Source organism: Hakea prostrata, chromosome 2 (genome assembly GCF_041222555.1).
Source record: "Hakea prostrata isolate BN-2017 chromosome 2, UWA_Hpros_2, whole genome shotgun sequence".
Taxonomy (NCBI): domain Eukaryota; kingdom Viridiplantae; phylum Streptophyta; class Magnoliopsida; order Proteales; family Proteaceae; genus Hakea; species Hakea prostrata.
Genome location: NC_142601.1, coordinates 65,679,279 through 65,698,681, shown reverse-complemented (window position 1 = coordinate 65,698,681; position 19,403 = coordinate 65,679,279). Strand labels below are relative to the sequence as shown.

The following is a 19,403-nucleotide window of genomic DNA, read 5'->3' as shown; positions in this document are numbered from 1 at the left end:
TGATGCCTTTACTCTTTACCAAACTATGGGTTTTTGCAGCCAAAACTATATGTTGGAAGGGGCATGCATGAGGGCTTGTTCTCACTACTCAGGTAATATGCAAGAAGAAGACAACTTCTGGGTTAAAGATAATTCCTTTGTTTTGCTGACAGGGAAAATATTTCTTCTTCTCAGATATACTCTGTTTTGGGTTCTTCTGCTAGTCAGTAAGTTTGCATTCAGCTACTATGTTGAGGTGATTTGGTTTCACCCAATTGTGTACTCTCGCAGTTTACCATGTTTTGTCTGTTAAACACAAATCTTGTGTTAAACATCTTCTGAATGTTTTGGTATACATATATATATATATATATATATATATATATATATATATATATATCTTTGATTTGAAACTTCCAATTTAGCAATTACAGAATTACTGTTCTCGCAATTATCATTTGCAGCTACTACATTTTTCAAAGTCTAACAATACACTTTCTGTGAGCAGATATTACCATTAGTTCAACCAACAAAGTTGATCATGCAGTTGAAAGTTTCTACTTACGTGTGGCATGAATTTTTTCCCAATGGTAATTTTTTTTAGTGTAACTCATTTTTCTTGGAAGAAGTTGTTGCCTATCCTAATATACTGAAACTATTGCAGCAAGATATAATATTGGTGTTGTTATTTCAATATGGGCACCAATATTTCTGGTAAGAAACTCCAGACCAGGCCTCAAGGAGTGATGTTTTGATTATCTTTTGATTGTAGGCTTCAATATTCACATTATACTGTTGGCATGTAGGTGTATTTAATGGATCCACAGATATGGTATTCTATTTTCTCCACCATATTTGGTGGTATCAATGGAGCCTTCAGTCATTTGGGTGAGGTTAGTGGCAATGTAGCAACCTTCTTCAGTACCATTAAGAAACTTGTTATGGAAATTGTTCAAAATTGTCTTGATAGTAATTCTCCTTATGTTGCTGATAATTGGTTTCAATGGAGAGACACACGTGTTGTCGGTTGTAATAAATAATGTATAATGCTGGTCATCATGTATGCTTTTTGCTTCTCTTTAGATACGGACTCTTGGGATGTTGCGCTCCAGATTTGATTCTGTGCCAGGAGCTTTCACTGAACGCCTTGTGCCATTACCAAATGAGGGTATCAAAACAAACAACTTGGTATGGGTATTTATGTGAGACAATCTTGAGATGTTTATCATACGTTATATTTCACTACTGAATATGTTTAAAAAGTATTAACCATATTTAAATTTCAAACTGCCATAGCTGTTGTACATAGGTTGGTATGGATCATATCCATCCTGAGTCTAAACAAAATATAATCTGAGTTGTGAATTGTCAATTGTGATTAATCAGCTTTAGAAAAAGCAGGATACTGAATGGAGAATTAAAGAGGAGAAAACATCAAACAAGCAAAAGGAGAAATGTTTATAGTAATTTTATGGGTTGGTTTGGCGGTTCAAAACTGGAAAAAGCTTGGCATCTTCAAGAACTCTAAACCTTTGGATCATATCAGTTATCCAGCCCAGTTCTGGTAGTGAGATTCTAGCTGGATTAGGATCTAGCTCTCAAGAAATTTGTAGAATGGAGATGTATATCTGAAGGCAATAAAACTAAGCACAGTATCCCAACCCAACCTAGATCTAATCTTTGTTTAAGTTCCGTTAGGTTGGATATGTATCACATAGATGCAAACAAAGATCTGCTCCTAGGAATCTGAACTGGATTGAGTATTTTGGATCTGATCATGGTTTGTGTCTTTGTGCTAGTCAGCTGAAAATATTTTACAGCTAGTTTCTGACCAGTCTAATTAATGACACCTGGTTTGTTAAAAATGTATATTGTGCATAATTAGGATGAGTCATTGGAAAGAAAGAATATAGCAAAGTTCTCCCAGGTGTGGAACGAGTTCATCAATTCTATGCGCGAGGAGGACTTGATCAGTAATAGGTAAGACTTCTCTTTCATGATGCATTCTGTATTTAGGCCTGAGGTTTGAGTTATTTCTTAGGTGGTTTTTATTGTCCAGGGAGAGAGACCTGCTTCTTGTACCATATTCTTCAAGTGACATATCTGTTGTCCAGTGGCCACCTTTTCTTCTAGCAAGTAAAGTATGTCTCATGCAATGCTTCTTATGTTCAATACTTAAATTATATGATTGGCAAATTTACTGTGCATCACTCTCTGGTTTTATTTTAACTAGATACCAATAGCATTAGACATGGCGAAAGATTTCAAGAGGAAGTCAGACACTGATTTATTTAAAAAGATTAAGAGTGATGCTTACATGCATTCGGCAGTTATTGAATGCTACGAAGCAGTCAGAGATATACTAGATGGCCTTTTGGATGATAAAGAGGATAAAGCGTGAGAATTAGTGCTTTTCTGTAACATTCTTTTGATTATAAGATATATTCTCTTGGTTTCTCTTCCTAATTAGCAGGCTTTATGATTTTGTGGCTTTTCTCCATACAGGATTGTCACAAACATATGCAGTGAACTGCATACTAGCATACACGATCAGAAATTCTTGAATGAATTCAGGATGAGTGAACTGCCCAATCTCAGCTCTAAGTTGGAGAGACTTCTAGTCCATTTGGTCACATTCTTGTTTAAACTCTCGTTTTCCTTCATTATTAAGTTGTGAGCTGTTGATTTGCTTTCCTATTGATACCATCAATTTTCATATTTAATGCTACATATTGACAGAAAGCCAATCAAGACAATGTTGAGTCATATAGGACCCAAACAATCAATGTCCTTCAGGATATTATGGAGATCATTACAGAGGATGTCATGGTTAATGGGCATAGGTAAGATTCCATTCAAATGGTTAGTTCGTTACTGCAAAATGCTTGATAATTTAGAATCTTATTTTCTTTTTCCCTTCCTATTTCTAGAATCATGCAAGGAGCTCATGGAGACAAAAAAGATGATGATAAGAAACAACAAAAATTTGGAAAGATAAACTTCTACCTAATGCAAGATAGTTCTTGGATGGAGAAGGTAAACCTTGGCTTCTTGTCTTTATCTGATTTCTGAAAGCTTGCATCTTTATCTTTATATGGTCAGTTCTTTGGTTATGTGTTTCCTCTTAATTTTCAGGTTGTTAGGCTTCACTTGCTTTTGACTGTTAAGGAATCTGCAATTAATGTGCCCATGAATTTGGAAGCACGCCGCCGTGTCACTTTCTTTACTAACTCCTTACTGATGAAAATGCCAAGGGCTCCAAAAGTCCGAAAGATGCTATCATTCAGGTTTGATCCTTTGAATCAAAGTCCTAGTAATTCTGTCATGCATGTCGGTAGTGATAGTATGTACATTCATAAAAGATGCTGAAGTATTGTTGAAAGAGATCACAACATAGAATAAAGAAATTATACAATATTAAAAAGCCAAAAAGAAAAAGGCACGTGACCTTCAAATGGCCTAAAGTGTCCTTCTGATGAATAAAGGCACAAGTATTTTTGAGGAAAATAACTTTCCTTTAAACATGTACAGATGAGATCCATTTACCAAAACAGTAAAACTACCAATGTCGCATCAAACTACAAATCAATTTTTCCTCGACTCATGACTGAAAAGCATTGTATCATCATCTCCATTCTCCGTCAAATAAATGTATGGCAATAATTAAGGTATTGACTACTCATCTACCTGTTGCTAGGTTTACTAATGTGTCAAATGAAATATTAAAATATCAAACTTGTATAACATGGAGAATAGTGCAGAACCAGTGCATTAATTTGGAAGTCTTAGTGAAGGTGAGTTTTTCATATATGGTGGTCTATTTCCATGAGGTGTCATATAATATAAAATCCATATTGTAAAAGTTCTTGGAATACAGACCTTTGCCGATCAATCAAGTATAATGCATCAAATGCATGAATTAAACTGAAAATTAAAATTCGAAAAATACCATGATTTCGACTCACAGACCATGTAAATCTTCAATCAGGAATAAGTATGTCTCCATTGCCACTTAATTGAACCATCCCTCTAGTGTTACCTATGTATATGAAATTTCTGTGTTAGAATATAAGGTGAAACAGCAAAGTAGGGAAGAAAAAACAGTCCTGGGATTTAGTGCCTCCATGTAGAACCCTTGTACTGGTTTATAAGTCCTAGTGTGATTTGTGTAATTTACTCTATAAATAAAGGTTTTCTTTAGGAGTTCCTCACAAGGAATGTGAGGTCTCTCATATTCCCTTCTCCCTTTTCTCTGTTTCTCCTAATCCCTGAAGATGGTGTCAGAGCTGCAGTGCTAGCATCCTATTCCTTGCACCAAAGCCTTCTTTTCCTGCTATTTCTTGACGACAACTGCTGGTGTTTTACTTGCTTATCAATTTTGAGGGTGGTCTAGAAGTTTTGGTTGAAAAGGGAGAGTACCCTATGCTGGTTGTGATTTTTTGTTTGTGAGACTGGTTCAAACTTAATGTGAAGGAACCCAGTTTCTTATTTTTTGTTGAAGGGTTAGAGGAAATTAAATTTAGCTTCCGTCCAGGTATGTACAGCTGAGCTTCAGTCCAAAACATATCTGAATCTAAATCTGGACCTAACACCACTGTTACTGAGATTATGTCCTCTATATCTTACAGTAGTACTCAACAAAAGCTATAAGGGACTATCAATTTCAATTAGTGGAAAGGGTTGTATTGACAGGCCGTGGTCAGCAAGGGCAATGAGACATGGAAAGCTGTGGATGCTCAAATCATAGGACAGATGTTAAACTCTATGGAGAGAAACTTTATTGACTTATTCACATATTGGTACGGTGAAAGAGTTGTTGAACTGTTTGAACATGCTAGAATTTCAGCACCATCAGCCTAGGGACTGAAAGTAAATTTAGAAAGAAGAAGAAGAATAGAAGAAGACTGAAGAAGAAGAGAAGAAGAAGAGAGAACAGCAGCAGCCTGCGATTCTGGAACAGCTCCACAGAATTGCAGGCCTAGTTTATTTATAGTTTTCAGATCTGAATTACATCCTTGAGTAGCAAGTAACCTTGCCCTCTAAAAAGGAAATAAAATTACAGCCAAAGGACAGACTTGACTAACACAGAACTCTGTCCAAAATAGAAAGAAGAGAAATAGGAAGTATGAGAATAGAAAGAAACTGAAAATAGAAAGTAATAGAATTCCAACTCTTCAAGCTTGTGCACCAAGTAATATATTGAGACTTGCACATCAAGGCTTGTGCAATTCTCAACACTCCCCCTTAAGCTGGAGTATGCACAAAGAAAACTCTAGCTTGGATAATTAAGAACAAGCTTGAAAGGCAGCACCAGTCTTGGAACTGTATAGCAATAGCATGTGTTGATAAACACTGAGAGAACATCATCCAGGAGACAATCAACAAAAAAAAAACCCTTTAATTCTTCTTGTCGAATGAACCATCCAATAATGAAAGCAATCGGCGATATTGAAGACAAACAAAATCCATTAGGATTGCAACATCAAAGGCACTATCCAAATAATGCCAGTAGTAGGGAGGAATCTCCACACTAATAAATTAAAAAAAAATAAAAAAAATTGTAGCTCTAATGTCCACACATAGCCTCTTGCAAGAAGGCAAAGTAGTAGGCAAAGGTATGGGTAGGTAAAAGGCAGTATTGGTTACTGTGGACCATGTAGGTAGGTAAAAGGACTGTATGGGTTATTGTGGACCAAGTAGGTAAAAGACAGTAAGGGTTACTGCGGACCAAGTAAGTAGGTAAAAGGTAGTATAGGTTACTATGAACCAAGTAGGTGGATAAAATGTAGTATTGGTTTCTCTGACCCAAGCAGGTAGGTGAAGGTAGTAAAGGTGTTGTTGTAGAATACTATCTTAGGAGGTCAAAGAACTTCACCAATAATATTCTTCAACAAATCCTAAGTAGATATGGAAAGAGTCTCCAATCTCCCCCTCATATGTAGCATTACACGTGGACAATTAATGAGAACCATTGTTCAGTATAGGAAGATTCCAAGCAATAGTTTCCAATGTGCCCTTTTATGGTAGATATAATCTTCATTCTTCTAGCAAGTCTGAATCCAAGAAATACTTTCCAAACTCTCCTTATGGTAGATTATATGGTGCATGCATCTGCCAAGCTTCAAAAAGGTGGATTCACAAGCTGATGTAATAGGAGTCCACACACACAAAAAAATGGTTAACATATGAACCCACTAGTAATTCTATAATAAACCAGATTTTTTTAAGGGGTATTGGTAATTGGTAAATAACGAAGTGATAAATAAGAAAGGAATATGGAATAAGGAAGCAAATTAATGGTAATCGAGTAAAGAGAAGCTGAAATCAGATTAAGTAGATAAGTAATGTAATAATTTTCAACCCTTAATCAAGAAAAAGCTTATGATAGAGTTCTTAGAACGTTAATTTGGCAAGTACTAGAGAAAAGAAGTGTTGCAAGTAAATATGTAGACATAGTTAAGGATATGTATGATGTTTCGGTGACAAGTGTAAGAACAGTGGGGGGCAAAGTAATGAATTCCCAATTACAGTTGAACTACATCAATGATCAACTTTAAACCCATATCTATTTGCACTTGTAATGGATGAATTAACCAAAGACATTCAAGATGAGGTCCCCTAGTGTATGCTTTTTGCTGATGATATTGTGTTGATAGATGGGACTCAAGTGGAGATTGATACCAAATTAGAATCATGGAGAGTAGCTTTGGAATCCAGAGGCTTTAAACTAAGTAGAACAAAGACAGAATATCTGTTTGTAACTTTAGTTATGATTCTGACAGATGATGAGGTGGTGATACTTGATGATAAGGAGATTCCTCAGAGTGATTGTTTTAGGTACCTAGGTTCAATCATAAATAAAAGAGGTGATATAGAGGATGATGTTTCCTAAAGAAATACAATAGGGTGGATGAAGTGGAGAGGTGCGTCTAGGGTCTTGTGTGATTGGCATATTCCATTAGAGCTTAAAAGAAAATTTTATAGGACCATTGTTCGACCAACTATGATGTACGGTGCAGAGTGTTGGGCTGTTAAAAAGAATCATATAGATAAACTTAGTGTAGCAGAAATGAGGATGCTAAGATGGATGAGTGGCAAAACTAGGAAGTATAAGATAAGGAATGATCATTAGAGTTGGTTTGGGAGTTGCTCCCATAAGTGATAAGCTTCGAGAAAGTTGTTTGAGGTGGCACGACCACGTTCAACAGAGACCTATAAATGCCCTTGTATGGGGAAGTAATATAATCCAAATTGAAGGGACTAGAAGAGCTAGGGGTAGACCTAAGATAACCTTAGGAGAAGTGGTGAGAAATGATATGCATAGCTTAGGCGTTGTATCTAGCATGACCTCAAACAGAACTTATTGGAAGGCAAGAATCCATGTAGCTGACCCATTTAGTTGGGACAAGGCTTATTGTTGTTGTTTGTAATCAAGAAAGCAAACAAACTGTATAAAGGGGAAAAAAAGAAGGAAAAACAAAGTAGAGGTTTTTGTAGGAAAATAGAAAAGTAGAAGGTTATGCTCAACCTTAGTTGCCAAAAACCTGGGAAGGAGGTGGTAGTACTTTGGTATTGCAAAAACAACCATATCTTTTCAATATTTGAGAAACAAGGAAAGAAAATGATGCAACCAGTCATGGATCAGAAGCTGAACCAGAAAATCCCAGAAAATAGTGTCTGTCAGAAGAAAAGAGGGCAATAGAATGTGGTAACGAAACCACCAGAAACTTCGCAGATTGTGATTAAATTTCCTTCTAGGTAGATACACTAATCCCTCAAAGTTTCAGCAGCATCAACATCTATTGCAGAATGAGGCAGCGTATCCATCATAACCCAGATGAGAGGGTAAAAAAAGAAAAGGAAAAAAAAAAAAAGCAGATCGATCCAAAAAACCAGAGCTGTCATGCACAGATTCAGATCTCGGTCAATAAGAAAACATATCACCCTGGGTCTTCAGCAGTAGGAATGGTAGATGACTTCATATGTGTCGTTGGAGAAGTTATTACCACATGATTATAGCAGCTATAGGTGTTTGTGCACCAGGTAAGAAGAAAAAACTTAGAATTTGATCACTGGCGAGAGAGAAGAAGGTAGTCCCTAGGCTGATTAAACCCGCTTTGAGACCATGTTAGAATTTTAGCACCTGTAATTAGCCTAGGCACTGAAAGGAAATCTAGAAAGAAGAAGAAGACTAGAAGAAGATTGAAGAAGAAGAGAAGAAGAAGAAGAGAGAACAGCAGCAGCCTGCAATTTTGGGACAGCTCCACAGAATCGCAGGCCTTGTTTATTTATAGTCTTCAGATCTGAATTACATCCTTGAAGAGCAAGTAACCTTGCCTTCTAAAAGGAAATAAAATTACAACCAAAGTACAGACTTAACTAACACAAAACTCTGTCAAAATAGAAAGAATCGAAATAGAAATTATGAAAATAGAAATAAACTGAATTTAGAAAGTAATAGAACTCCAACTCTTCAAGCTTGTGCACCAAGTGATCCTCCAATACTGATTTGCACATCAAGGCTCACGCAATTCTCAATGGAACATTTTGTAATCGGGTAAGAATAACCTTTCCCACATCTATGAGGTGTCACAAAAGTTTTATAGGGTTAATAGGAAAGGCTGACTTTTAACCCAATACTTTGTTGATTTTAAGATATATCAAGAGTTTAATGGCATAGTACCTATTACTTTTGATGTGGTTGAGAGTTGAGACAACAATTAGCCATTATGAGATTTTTGGGAGAGCTCTGAAGGAATTTGATTGTGGTACATCTCAAATTCTTGAAGGAGATGACAAACCCCAAGTACTCCGTATAGAATTTCTTGAGTTTATCTCCACCAACAATTCTACTCTAGCTCCTTTTACTTTAATCATGGGTCTAGTGGTGGTCAGCTTCTGGTCACTTGTAGTCATGGGGGTTGAGGATGAGAAAAAAACCCAATACAAAAGGAAATACACAAGGATCTATATATATTATAGGGAATGTCAGGACTTGTCAACATTGTGGACGTCTTAGCCACAGAATTTGTTGGACACATCATAAAAAGCTACCTCAGGTTGCTAACACTGTATCATCAACTACTTCTACTATTGCCATTCCGCAGTCTAACTAAGAAGCTTTGAAAATGTTTGATGAAGAATATATATTGTTCATCTAGTTCCAACTACTTCAGTCTCAGCCTCCTACTGCTACCGTTGTTTAAATAGGTAATGCTACAGCCTGTATTTCATCTACCTCTCTTTCCTGGATCACTAATTCATGTGCATCAGACCATATGAATAGTGTCTCAGGTAAGCTTTTCTCCATTTACCCATCTTCATCCACTGTGACCCTTGCTGATGGTTCCCATGCTAATGTTGAAATGTTGAAATCATAGGAATAATTAGTCTTACCCCTTCCCTATCTTATCAGATGTTCTATAATTATCAGCGTTCCTTTTAACATGTTATCCGCTCATAAACTTACCTTTTCCTAAGTCTGTTTCTAAAGCTTTGTCCAGTTTTGGGTGGACTATGATGATGACTAATGAATGGGCTACCTTACATGAGAATCGAACTTCGGATATAGTTCCCTTACCCTTACCCTCTGGCAAAGCTACCATTTGATGCTGGTGGGTGTTTGTTGTTAAGTCAATCCTGATGGTACACTTGCTTGGCTAAAGGCCAGACTTGTGGCTAAAGGTATGTTCAGGTTTAAGGTGTGGACTATCTAGGTATCTTTTCTCCTGTGATGAAGCTCACCTCTTCCCGGATTGTGATCTCATTAGTATGGTTATCAAAGCTTCCACCTAGGCGCCTAGGGGATCAAGGCGATGCCTTGTCTCCTTGCTTGGTGTTGCCTTGGTTTTCTGCCTCTATCGCCTTCCCTTGCATTGCCTTGTCACCTTGACAACCATGCTCATTAGCTGCTACTTATCATTCGCCACTGTTTCAGCTTGGTGAAGAATGCTTTCCTCAATTACGTTCTGCATGAGAAAGCCTATACGGTGCAACTTCTTGGGTTGTTGCCCAGGGGGAGAATGGGCTCTAGTCCTTTAGTTTGAATTCTAGTATCTTATTTCTTGTCAAACAAGGTCACAGCGATCTGAAATTTTATTGTTCGTCTATGAGTCCCATACTTACACAAAAAGTTTCATATAATAAATTAATGGGGACAAGGAGACATACCAGTTCTAAGGGTGTGAATTTAGTATCAGAACTAAAACCACCGACATAAAACCGTCCTTTCCGAATTGTTTCTTCCATATAAATAATTAATATAGACTAGGAGATATACCGGTTCTAAGGGTGTCAATTTTGGTGCGAAACCAAAACCACCCTTATAAAATCATCCATTTGAGCTGTTAAAAAAATGGTACAGTATGGTTTTTATAAACAATTTCTATTGCAGTATGGTATAATAATGGTTTTGGGTGCAGTAAAGATGGTAGATACCAAAACCGTTCTGCATAAACTGTTTATACCATTTTCTGTGTTGCATGCCATTTTTGTACTGTTTGTACTATTTCTGTACCATTTTATACCATTTATATACCATTTGTATACTACCATATCGTACCATTTAATTTCGTATATGTACCTTTTTTAAATCGCTACCATACCATATTGTTATGGTACCAAGGTTTTGTAAATGTAGATATAAAATGGTATGGTACGGTTTCGGTTTTGGCTATTCATCTTTAGTAACATGCCAGATTACCAAAATTTATTGGTTGACATCCTTAACTGGTTCCCCTATGAGTCAACTGCATCAGTCTACATCGATAGGGAATTGAAAATCATCCTAAACCTCTCTAGAGTTTGCCATGTGGTCTAGGTTTCTCCTTTTATTGGTTACAAAACTAAGGAAGCTATAGACAAGCCAATATAACCTAATGCGGAAACCATGAAAATACCTAGATGAGGTTGGAAAGCACCTGAACGTTCTTCTTGTTAAGATTTGTGTGAGATATGGATACAGCTTCTGTTGGATTGGAGATTGGGACCTTCTATAGTTTTGTTTTGGTGCTGCCTTCTATAGTTTTTATTTTGGTGCAGCAATTTTTTTTTCTTCTGTAATTTCCTATTTTCTTGTTTTATTTTTTTGTTAACAGAATATTGGCTGAATATTCTGTCTTGATCTCTTGTAATATTTGTTTCTAGTTTAGTGGACAGAATATTCTATCCTAGTATATTGTAATTGCAGTGGTTGGCAATTCTGGAAGATCTATCCAGAATCGCAGGGAGTTGTTCCTTCTCTGCTGGTTCTTCTTCTTTCTTCTTTATTCATTTCAGAATCTGGTTTGATTTTTAGAGTCTGGTTTCTGACATGGTATTAAAGCATTAATCTAATTCCTAAGTTGCTCTTTTTCACCTGCTGGTTTGAGAGTCGTTTCCAGTGATAGTTCAATTCCACCTACAGCAATCACCTGTCACTGCTTTACATATGATATAGATCCTTCTTTAAAAGATATTTCAAGTGATCTAATTTTTGCTGCTACTATGGTTGAAGACCCTAGAGAAGCTTAGCATTATCAGTTTCCTTCTTCTATACAGATTAAGTTCCGTTAAAAAGAAGAATCTGTTCGAACTAGCACCTATCAATTTTTTTTTTTTTTTGGGTTCTATCTATTTTATTTGGCTCTCTAGGCTGCGCTACTTTTTTTTTGGATGAATAAATAATTATATTAAAGAAACGAAAGCAAGAGAACAAGGTCTTTAAGAAGAAGACCGAAAAGAAGAACTAAGACCCCAGGAGACAACAATAAGCCTGTTCCTTGGGGTGTCATCAATAGGGGGATGGAGAATAGCTAACAATCTAGAGGAAACATCAAAATAAATGTCATTCCAAATCCTGTCTGTAGATCGAGATGAGATTTGGAGGTCCATCTCCGAAGATTGCGCTCCCACCAAAGGTAATGGATCAAGGCACAAAACACTAGCTTAGTGATCCAATTGTAGATGGAAGAATCTGAAAAGTTTATTAAAATCCAAGACCAATCTCGCCCAAACCCATAGGAATGCCCCGAACAGGGCAAAATGGAGGTAATGACTTTTCCGTAGATAAATCTGGAGAAAGGGCAGGAAAAGAAAAGGTGCTCAAGGTTCTCCAAACCGGACCAACAGAGGATGCAGTTGGGGCTAACGGGGATGTGGCGGGCAATGAGGAAGGATTGGGTGGGAAGGGCGAGGTTAAGGGCTCTCCAGAGGGTTAGGGAGTGACGGGGAATGTGGTTTTTGAACCAAACCAATGGGAGCCGGGGGTGTTAGGGCTTGTGGGATTTGAGAAGGTACCAGGCTGATGAGGTGGAGAAGGATTTGGTGGGGGGAAGGGAGCCAAATGGTGAGGTCACAAGGGGAGCTATAGAGAGTAGGGAGAGATTCCCCAAACCTGTGTGAGAATGGGCAGGGGGATAGGGATTCAGGATCCATTAGAGATGAAGGCTGCTAAGGGGGTGAACTTGGGGATACGAGTGTTATAGATAGTGCGGGGGCCAAAGTGTTTAAAGAGAATGCCCAAAGGATGCCACGGGTCAAGCAAGAAGGAAGTTGAGGAATCAAAAGAGATGGAGGTAGAAATAACTGAGATGGCTTGGGGACGAAGCAGGAGAATTTTCCTCCAAACCTATGAAGGGTTGGAGGGCATAGAAACAGTCCAGAAGGAATCCGACCGGAGAAGATAAGAGTAAACCCACTTAACCCAAATAGAGTCATGTTTTGAGGAAATTTTCCAAATGAGTTTGAGGAGGCAGGCTAAGTTAACATCGATGATCCGGCGGGTACCAAGGCCACCTTCGGAGGTAGGGCGACAAATGGAGGACCAACTGACCGGGTGGATGAAGCGTGAGGCTTCCTGCCCTTTCCAAAGGAAGGCACAAAATAAAGATTCCATCGCATGGATGTTGGACTTGAGGATGGAAAAGATTCCGCACCAGAAGAGATAGGAGGACTGGAGCACAGAGCGGATGAGAACGGCTCGTTCGACAAAGGATAAAAGCTTACTCTTCCAAAGTTGCAATTTCTTACGAATAATGTCAAGCATTGGAAGGCAATGGTGGCGAGTGAGCCTACCGGGAATGAACGGGAGGCCAAGATTGACCACAAGAGAGGAGTCGGGCGAGAAACCCGAGAGCTGGAGAAGGGAGGCTCGAAGCTACTCAGGGATACCAGAGAGGAAGATGGTGGACATACCGAGGTTAACCCGAAGGCCAAAGAGAATTCATACTGTGAGAGAGCTAAGAGGATGGAGGATATGGAAAGGTGGTTTGTTTTAGAGAAGATCATGAGATTGTCAACAAAAGCAAGATGGGTGAGATTTAGGGATTTGCACTTGGGAATGGGGGAAATGAGGAGTTGATCGGTTTCGTTTGAAGGATATGGGAGAGGACTTCCAAGGCTAGAGAGAAAAGGTAGCAAGAAAGGGGATAGCCTTGGTGGATGCCAATGCGGGAAGGGAAGAAGCCAATTGGGGATCCATTGGCAAGGATGGAGAAACGGGGAGTGGAGATACAAGAGTCGATCTAGTGGATGAAAAGGGTCGTGAAACCCGTGGAAAAGAGGACATCGCTAATGAAATCCCAGCAAATAGAATCGAAGGCTTTATGGAGATCAACCTTGAGGAGTGCAGCTGGGGAGTGGTCGAATCTATTGAAGCCGCTAGCAATCTCCGCGCAAAGAAGAATGTTATTCGCAATATTGCGGCCTAAGATGAAGGCTGATTGATTCGGGCTAACAAGGGAGGGAAAAGCCTTTTTTAGCCTATTCGCAAGGACCTTAGAAATGAATTTGTAGATGAGGTTACAGAGGGAGATGGGCCGAAAATCAGAGAGGGAAGAGGCTCCTTGCTTTTTGGGGATGAGACAGAGGAAGGTTTGATTGATGGAGGAGAGCTGGGAGGGGTTGAAGAAGAAGTTGCGGATGGCGTGGACAAAATCGCTCTCAATAAAATCCCAAGAGGCAAGGAAGAAGCCCATATTGAAACCATCGGACCCGAGGCCTTGTTAGGCTTGTGGGAGCAAATGGCAAGAAGGATTTCTTCTGTGGAAGGGATACCACTGAGAAAGGAGATGAGAGAAGGGTCAATGACTTTATTGATGAGACTGGGGGAGGGGGGGGTGGGGGCGGAAGAGAGGAAGGAGACAATCTTGGCCTTGATACTAGCGGGATCAGAAATGCAAGTACCAAGGTTAGTGATGAGGGAGGGGATGGAGTTGAAGTTAATCTGGGCCTTGAGAGATTGGTGGAAGAAGGCAGAATTGGAGTCCCCGAGCTCCAGCCATTTGATTCTGTGGCTGCGGTACTTGACTAAGCTCTATGAGTAATCTATGGAACTGTTTCATTGTGCCTGTCAACCATTGATTTTTGAGTTTTTACAGATCTATTGAACCTGCCAGGGGAGAGAGGCCATCTGAATTTGAGAGTTGTATTTCTCAGGTTTTTTTGTTTTGGGAAAGCTTTATACATAGATACTCCTAAAACTTGTTACAACAATATTTCTATCCTGTACTACCTGCTGGTTTGGGTGCTGGTTTGAAAACCTCCAAATCTACTCAAAGGATCTTCAATCCATGTTCGGTGACTAAAATCAATTTCTGGCAGTTCCTTTCATAAAAAGCCTTTTGGTGGACCTGCTCTTTTTATACCTTCCTTGGTCCATTACAGTCCTCTTTTTCTTCAAATTCTGCCTAGGATATTGTCATTGCAGCATTTTTTTGCCCTCTTTGTCTAGTTTTAATCTTATCACAAGGAGGAAAATTAGAATTTCCCTTTGTTTGGTTTTCACTGGCTAGGATTTTAGAGCTGTGATGGCAAGAGGCCAGAAGACAACCATGACTTCAAGAACAATCCTGATAGGCCCCTCATATCTCATGTGTATCTCACTAGCACAAGAAGAAAGCTAGACTTGGCGAACAACAGCTAGGGAAGGCAATCAGATATGGTCCTGAGAAGGAGGTTGTTGAATAGAGAAAGCAATCAGATCTGGTCCTAAAAAGGAGGTTGCTGAATAAAGAATGATTTGCAGAATATTGCAAAATATTTATTACTGAATAAGAGTGATTTGGGGACAGGCATAATATTTCAAAATATTTACTACTGAATGAGAGAGATTTGGGGAGATTAGGGTTGATTAGGGGTTATAAATAGGGATAAGATGTGAGTAGTAGTTAAGGATTATTTATGTGAGTGTTTGGGCAGCAATGGGGTAACTGGCACCATTGTAATCAATCTATCATTGTTCTTCGTTATTCTATCTATTAAACAATATTAGTCTTGCATTCAATTCGTGGGTTCTTATCAAGTCCCCTTAGTTTAGGTTAATTAGTTTCTTTTAAAAGTTTTTTAAATGACATTATTAGCACTTTCCTTTTGCTTATTCCACCTTTAAATCCTTTTTCTAATAGGCTATGTTTTTTTTCCTTTGATTATTATTATTATTATTATTATTATTATTATTATTATTATTATTATTATTATTATTATTATTATTATTATTATTATTATTATTATTATTATTATTTTAAATTTATTTATTTGGGAATCTCATCACTAATTGTTACCCGTACCTTCCAAATTATTTACATGCTGCCATTAAAAGTTTTTTCCTTTCAAGTTTACCCTTTGGCTTTGATTTGTAATTCCTTCTGAGATTTCTTCTAATTATATTGATGCCATTCCGATTTCAATTTTGTGATATTTACAGATTTGACATTCCTTTCTTGTATTAGAATTTGGTTGCTGTGCTATTTTTTGGTTATTATTTTGTCTAGTCCATGTGTAATACTGCATGTGAGGGGGAGATTGGAGACTTTTTCTATATCTACTCAGGATTTGTTGAAGATTATTATTTGTGAAGACTTTTATTCTCCTAAGACGGTATTCTATACCTTTTACCTACATGGTCCGCAGTGACCCATACTGCCTATTACCCACCTGGTCTGTAGTAACCCATATTGCCTTTATTTACCTACTTGGTGTGCAGTAACCAGTACTGTCTTTTACTTGCCTACTTGGTCTGCAGCAACCCATACGGCCTTTAGCTACCTACTTGGTGTAGTAACCTATACTACCTTTGACATACCCATATTGTTACCTACTACTGGCTTCTTGCGAGTACATATTTGATTTTGGGCTGCACATTTTATCTTATTGTGTGGAGATTCCTTCTTACTATTGGCATTATTTGGATAATGCCTTACATGCTACTATATTTATGGATATGGTTCATCTTTAACATAGCCTATTGTTCTAACTGTTTGATGGTTCGCTCGAGATAAAGATTTTTGCTTGGCGAAGTTCTCTCGGTGTTTATCGGTGTCGGCTTGTGCTCAAGATTAAATGAGTTTTTAATATGTTTCTTTTATTTAAAGGTGTAGCCTTTTATTTATATACTGTAGCTTGAGCGGGAGTGTTAAGATTTGTGTGAGATATGGATACAGCTTTTGTCGGATTGGAGATCTAGATCTTTTGTAGTTCCTATTTCGGTGCTGCAATTTCTATTTTCTGTAGTTTCCCTTTCTTTTGCTTTCTATTTTTTTTTGAATAGAATATTAGACTGAATATTCTGTCTTTGATTTGTTCTAATATGTGTTTCTATTTAGTGGACAAAAAATTCTATCCTGGTATATTGTAAATGCAGCCTATAAATAAAATAGCCTACAATTCTGGGAGATCTATCCAGAATCGCTGGGAGTTGTTCCTTCTCTGCTAGTTCTTCTTCTTTATTCATTTTTAGAATATGGTTTGATTTTTAGACACTTTTGTTTACTTCTTCCTTTTCTTTTTCTTTTTGGTTTCCTACTTTTTCATTTCTCTCTCTCTCTCTCTCTCTCTCTCTCTCTCTCTTCTTCTTCTTCCCACTTGGACTTGGACCCTCTCCCTGTCATGATTCTTTTTTACTCAGTTTCTCATGTTTTTCTCCTCTCTTTTTTTTCCTATTTGAATTGGGATTTCATAAAAGCTGTTTTAAAAAATAAAAGATCCTTTATTGCACTATGGGTTCGAACATGGTGCAAAATTCGCCGAAACTGGTCATTTTGCTGCCCTGAAATTTTGGAATGCTTCAGCCTAATTTCTACCCCCAGCTTCAGGTGGTATTTGGGGTCATTTTGGCTTGGGTTTTGGTGTCTAGCCTAATTTCAGGCCAATAAACACTAGGAGTGTTAGTTTTTTCTAAAACCTAACCTAAAATGTTGTTAATTATTGGCACATGCCCAATTGTATGCGGGCCAAAGTCTGGATATAAACAAATGTAAATGTGCAAATGTTGCAAGAGAACACAGAGATCTTCGTTAAATTGCATAAAAAAAGACATCAACTAAAATTCATTGGGTGCAAGCCTTTTAATCTATTTTTTCATAAATATTTAATAATTTTTAAAAAATTAAAATAATTATTTATTGGGTGAAAAAGTATTTCAACTACGTGAGATTGTGGATTGGCCCGTGGAGTTCGACATATATTAAATTCATACACATTCAAGGGATATATCATGTATATTTGTTGCATTTTTAGTGTAGAAAAATAGAGTTTTTGACGCCCAATAATAAATAAACAAATTACTTTGTGATTCGACACGTTGAGTTTGTAGATTGACCCACAGTTTTGAACATATATTAAGTCCATACCCAACCGACAACATTCAATCATGCATTTTCTAAAAATCAAGTTTTGAGAAGTGTGGTTACCTTTGAGATGAAAATCTCCAAGATTAAAGTGATACACTGCTTGACTGACATGATACATGTATTTTCTGGCAAGAATCATGCAAGAACTACCCCCAGACGTCAAAGATCGACTCAAAAAGTGAAAAGAGTCAAGCTAGAGGAAGAAGCTCTTGAGTTGAGAATCAAAATTTCGCCCAAATGTGGTGAAATTCCGATTCTGGCATGGCATTTATGAGATTTCGCCCAATGGTCAAAATTTCAGTGGCATATTAAACTTTTTGTTTTCAAAAGGGTGAAATGGAAAAATTTTGCCTCATTTCGCGGAAAAGTAGTACTATGGTTTCGAACCTTGACCTATCACTAATTACACTTAAATCCAACCATTCAGCTAACACTTGCTTATGAATATCTATTAAAATAAGCACTTTAAACCATGGGTCTGGCTTGTTGCTCTAATATTTACTCATTTCTATTTTGTGTAGTGTATTAACACCATATTTCAAAGAAGATGTTCTCTATTCTGACGAAGAACTTAACAAAGAAAATGAGGATGGAATATCAATTTTGTTTTACCTACAGAAAATATATCCTGGTAATCCTTCTCTCCTAGGGCACTCAAATATGTAGTGCTCTTCTTTTCTTGAATTAATATGGACTCACTCAGGTGATTAATTGTGTGAACTCCTTTCATGACTTGGAACTAGATGAGTGGAACAATTTTCTGGAACGTCGTAATAATGAGAAAGATGTTAATAATAAGGCTGAGTTAACTCGTCAATGGGTATCTTACAGAGCCCAGACACTTTCCAGAACAGGTTTGAGGCACCAAAAAACTTTTGCAATCTGTCTTTCATATGTGTTAATTTTGACATAATATTATTTATATCTTTATCCAGTGAGAGGGATGATGTACTATAGGCAGGCACTTGAACTTCAATGCTTCCTGGATATGGCAGAGGATACCGGTAGGTGGTTTTCTGCTGCAAATTTTTGTGCCCCTTGTTCCTATTCACTGCTCTTCAGTTTTTTTCATTACATATTTGATATTCATATCCTTCTGTAATCATGTATGGCCATTGACGGAATTAATGACCTTGAGTTATTCTGGATTCTCCTGCAGCCATTTTTAGTGGTTATAGGACAGTAGACCATCAGGAGCAAGCAGTTGCAGATATGAAGTTCACCTATGTTGTTTCCTGTCAGATCTATGGCCAACAGAAAAAATCCAGTGATCCTCGTGACCGCAGTTGTTACCAGAACATTTTAAATCTCATGTTGCAGTAAGCTATAATTCTTTTATAGGATGCTAGTAACTTCTTTTAGTCGGAATGCAAATATATTGATTATTTGTGACTGACAATCACACAACCTTGCACAAAATTGCAGGTATCGATCATTACGTGTTGCTTACATTGATGAGAAAGAGGAGAATGTGAATGGGATACCTGAAAAGTTCTATTACTCTGTTCTTCTCAAGGGAGGAGATAAATATGATGAGGTATTAATTATTATTATCTATATCAGATGTTTCCAATTACTTCTTCTGGGATAGAGTTAAGATTCTTTAAAGGGTTAGAATTTTTTACATTAACCAATTACGGTGAAAGTAAGGATGGAGCAAGGTTTCAAAGTTTTATTTTGGTCACCATTTTGACCATGGTTGAATCTGGAAATATTTTGCAGAAATGATTGCATAGCATCAAATCCATTTTGTCTGAAAGAGAAATGGTCATTTGTATTCCCAGTAAGTGGTAGTGTGGTACATTGGCTTGAAATTTC

At 37.6% G+C, this 19,403-nt stretch overlaps 1 protein-coding gene across 1 annotated transcript in view; it reads left to right on the top strand.

The window, feature by feature from the left end:
* Positions 1–19,403, top strand: part of LOC149025744 (callose synthase 7-like) — an 83,375-nt gene that overhangs the window by 40,992 nt on the left and 22,980 nt on the right. Inside the window, exons 16-33 of the mRNA XM_089145950.1 lie at positions 40–92; positions 175–235; positions 488–569; positions 644–693; positions 786–872; positions 1,063–1,167; positions 1,865–1,959; positions 2,039–2,120; positions 2,213–2,376; positions 2,485–2,608; positions 2,719–2,822; positions 2,910–3,015; positions 3,115–3,266; positions 18,107–18,216; positions 18,329–18,439; positions 18,521–18,589; positions 18,745–18,904; positions 19,011–19,122. Coding sequence (XP_089002076.1) covers positions 40–92; positions 175–235; positions 488–569; positions 644–693; positions 786–872; positions 1,063–1,167; positions 1,865–1,959; positions 2,039–2,120; positions 2,213–2,376; positions 2,485–2,608; positions 2,719–2,822; positions 2,910–3,015; positions 3,115–3,266; positions 18,107–18,216; positions 18,329–18,439; positions 18,521–18,589; positions 18,745–18,904; positions 19,011–19,122 — 1,827 coding nt within the window. The remainder of the gene's footprint in view (positions 1–39; positions 93–174; positions 236–487; positions 570–643; positions 694–785; positions 873–1,062; positions 1,168–1,864; positions 1,960–2,038; positions 2,121–2,212; positions 2,377–2,484; positions 2,609–2,718; positions 2,823–2,909; positions 3,016–3,114; positions 3,267–18,106; positions 18,217–18,328; positions 18,440–18,520; positions 18,590–18,744; positions 18,905–19,010; positions 19,123–19,403) is intronic.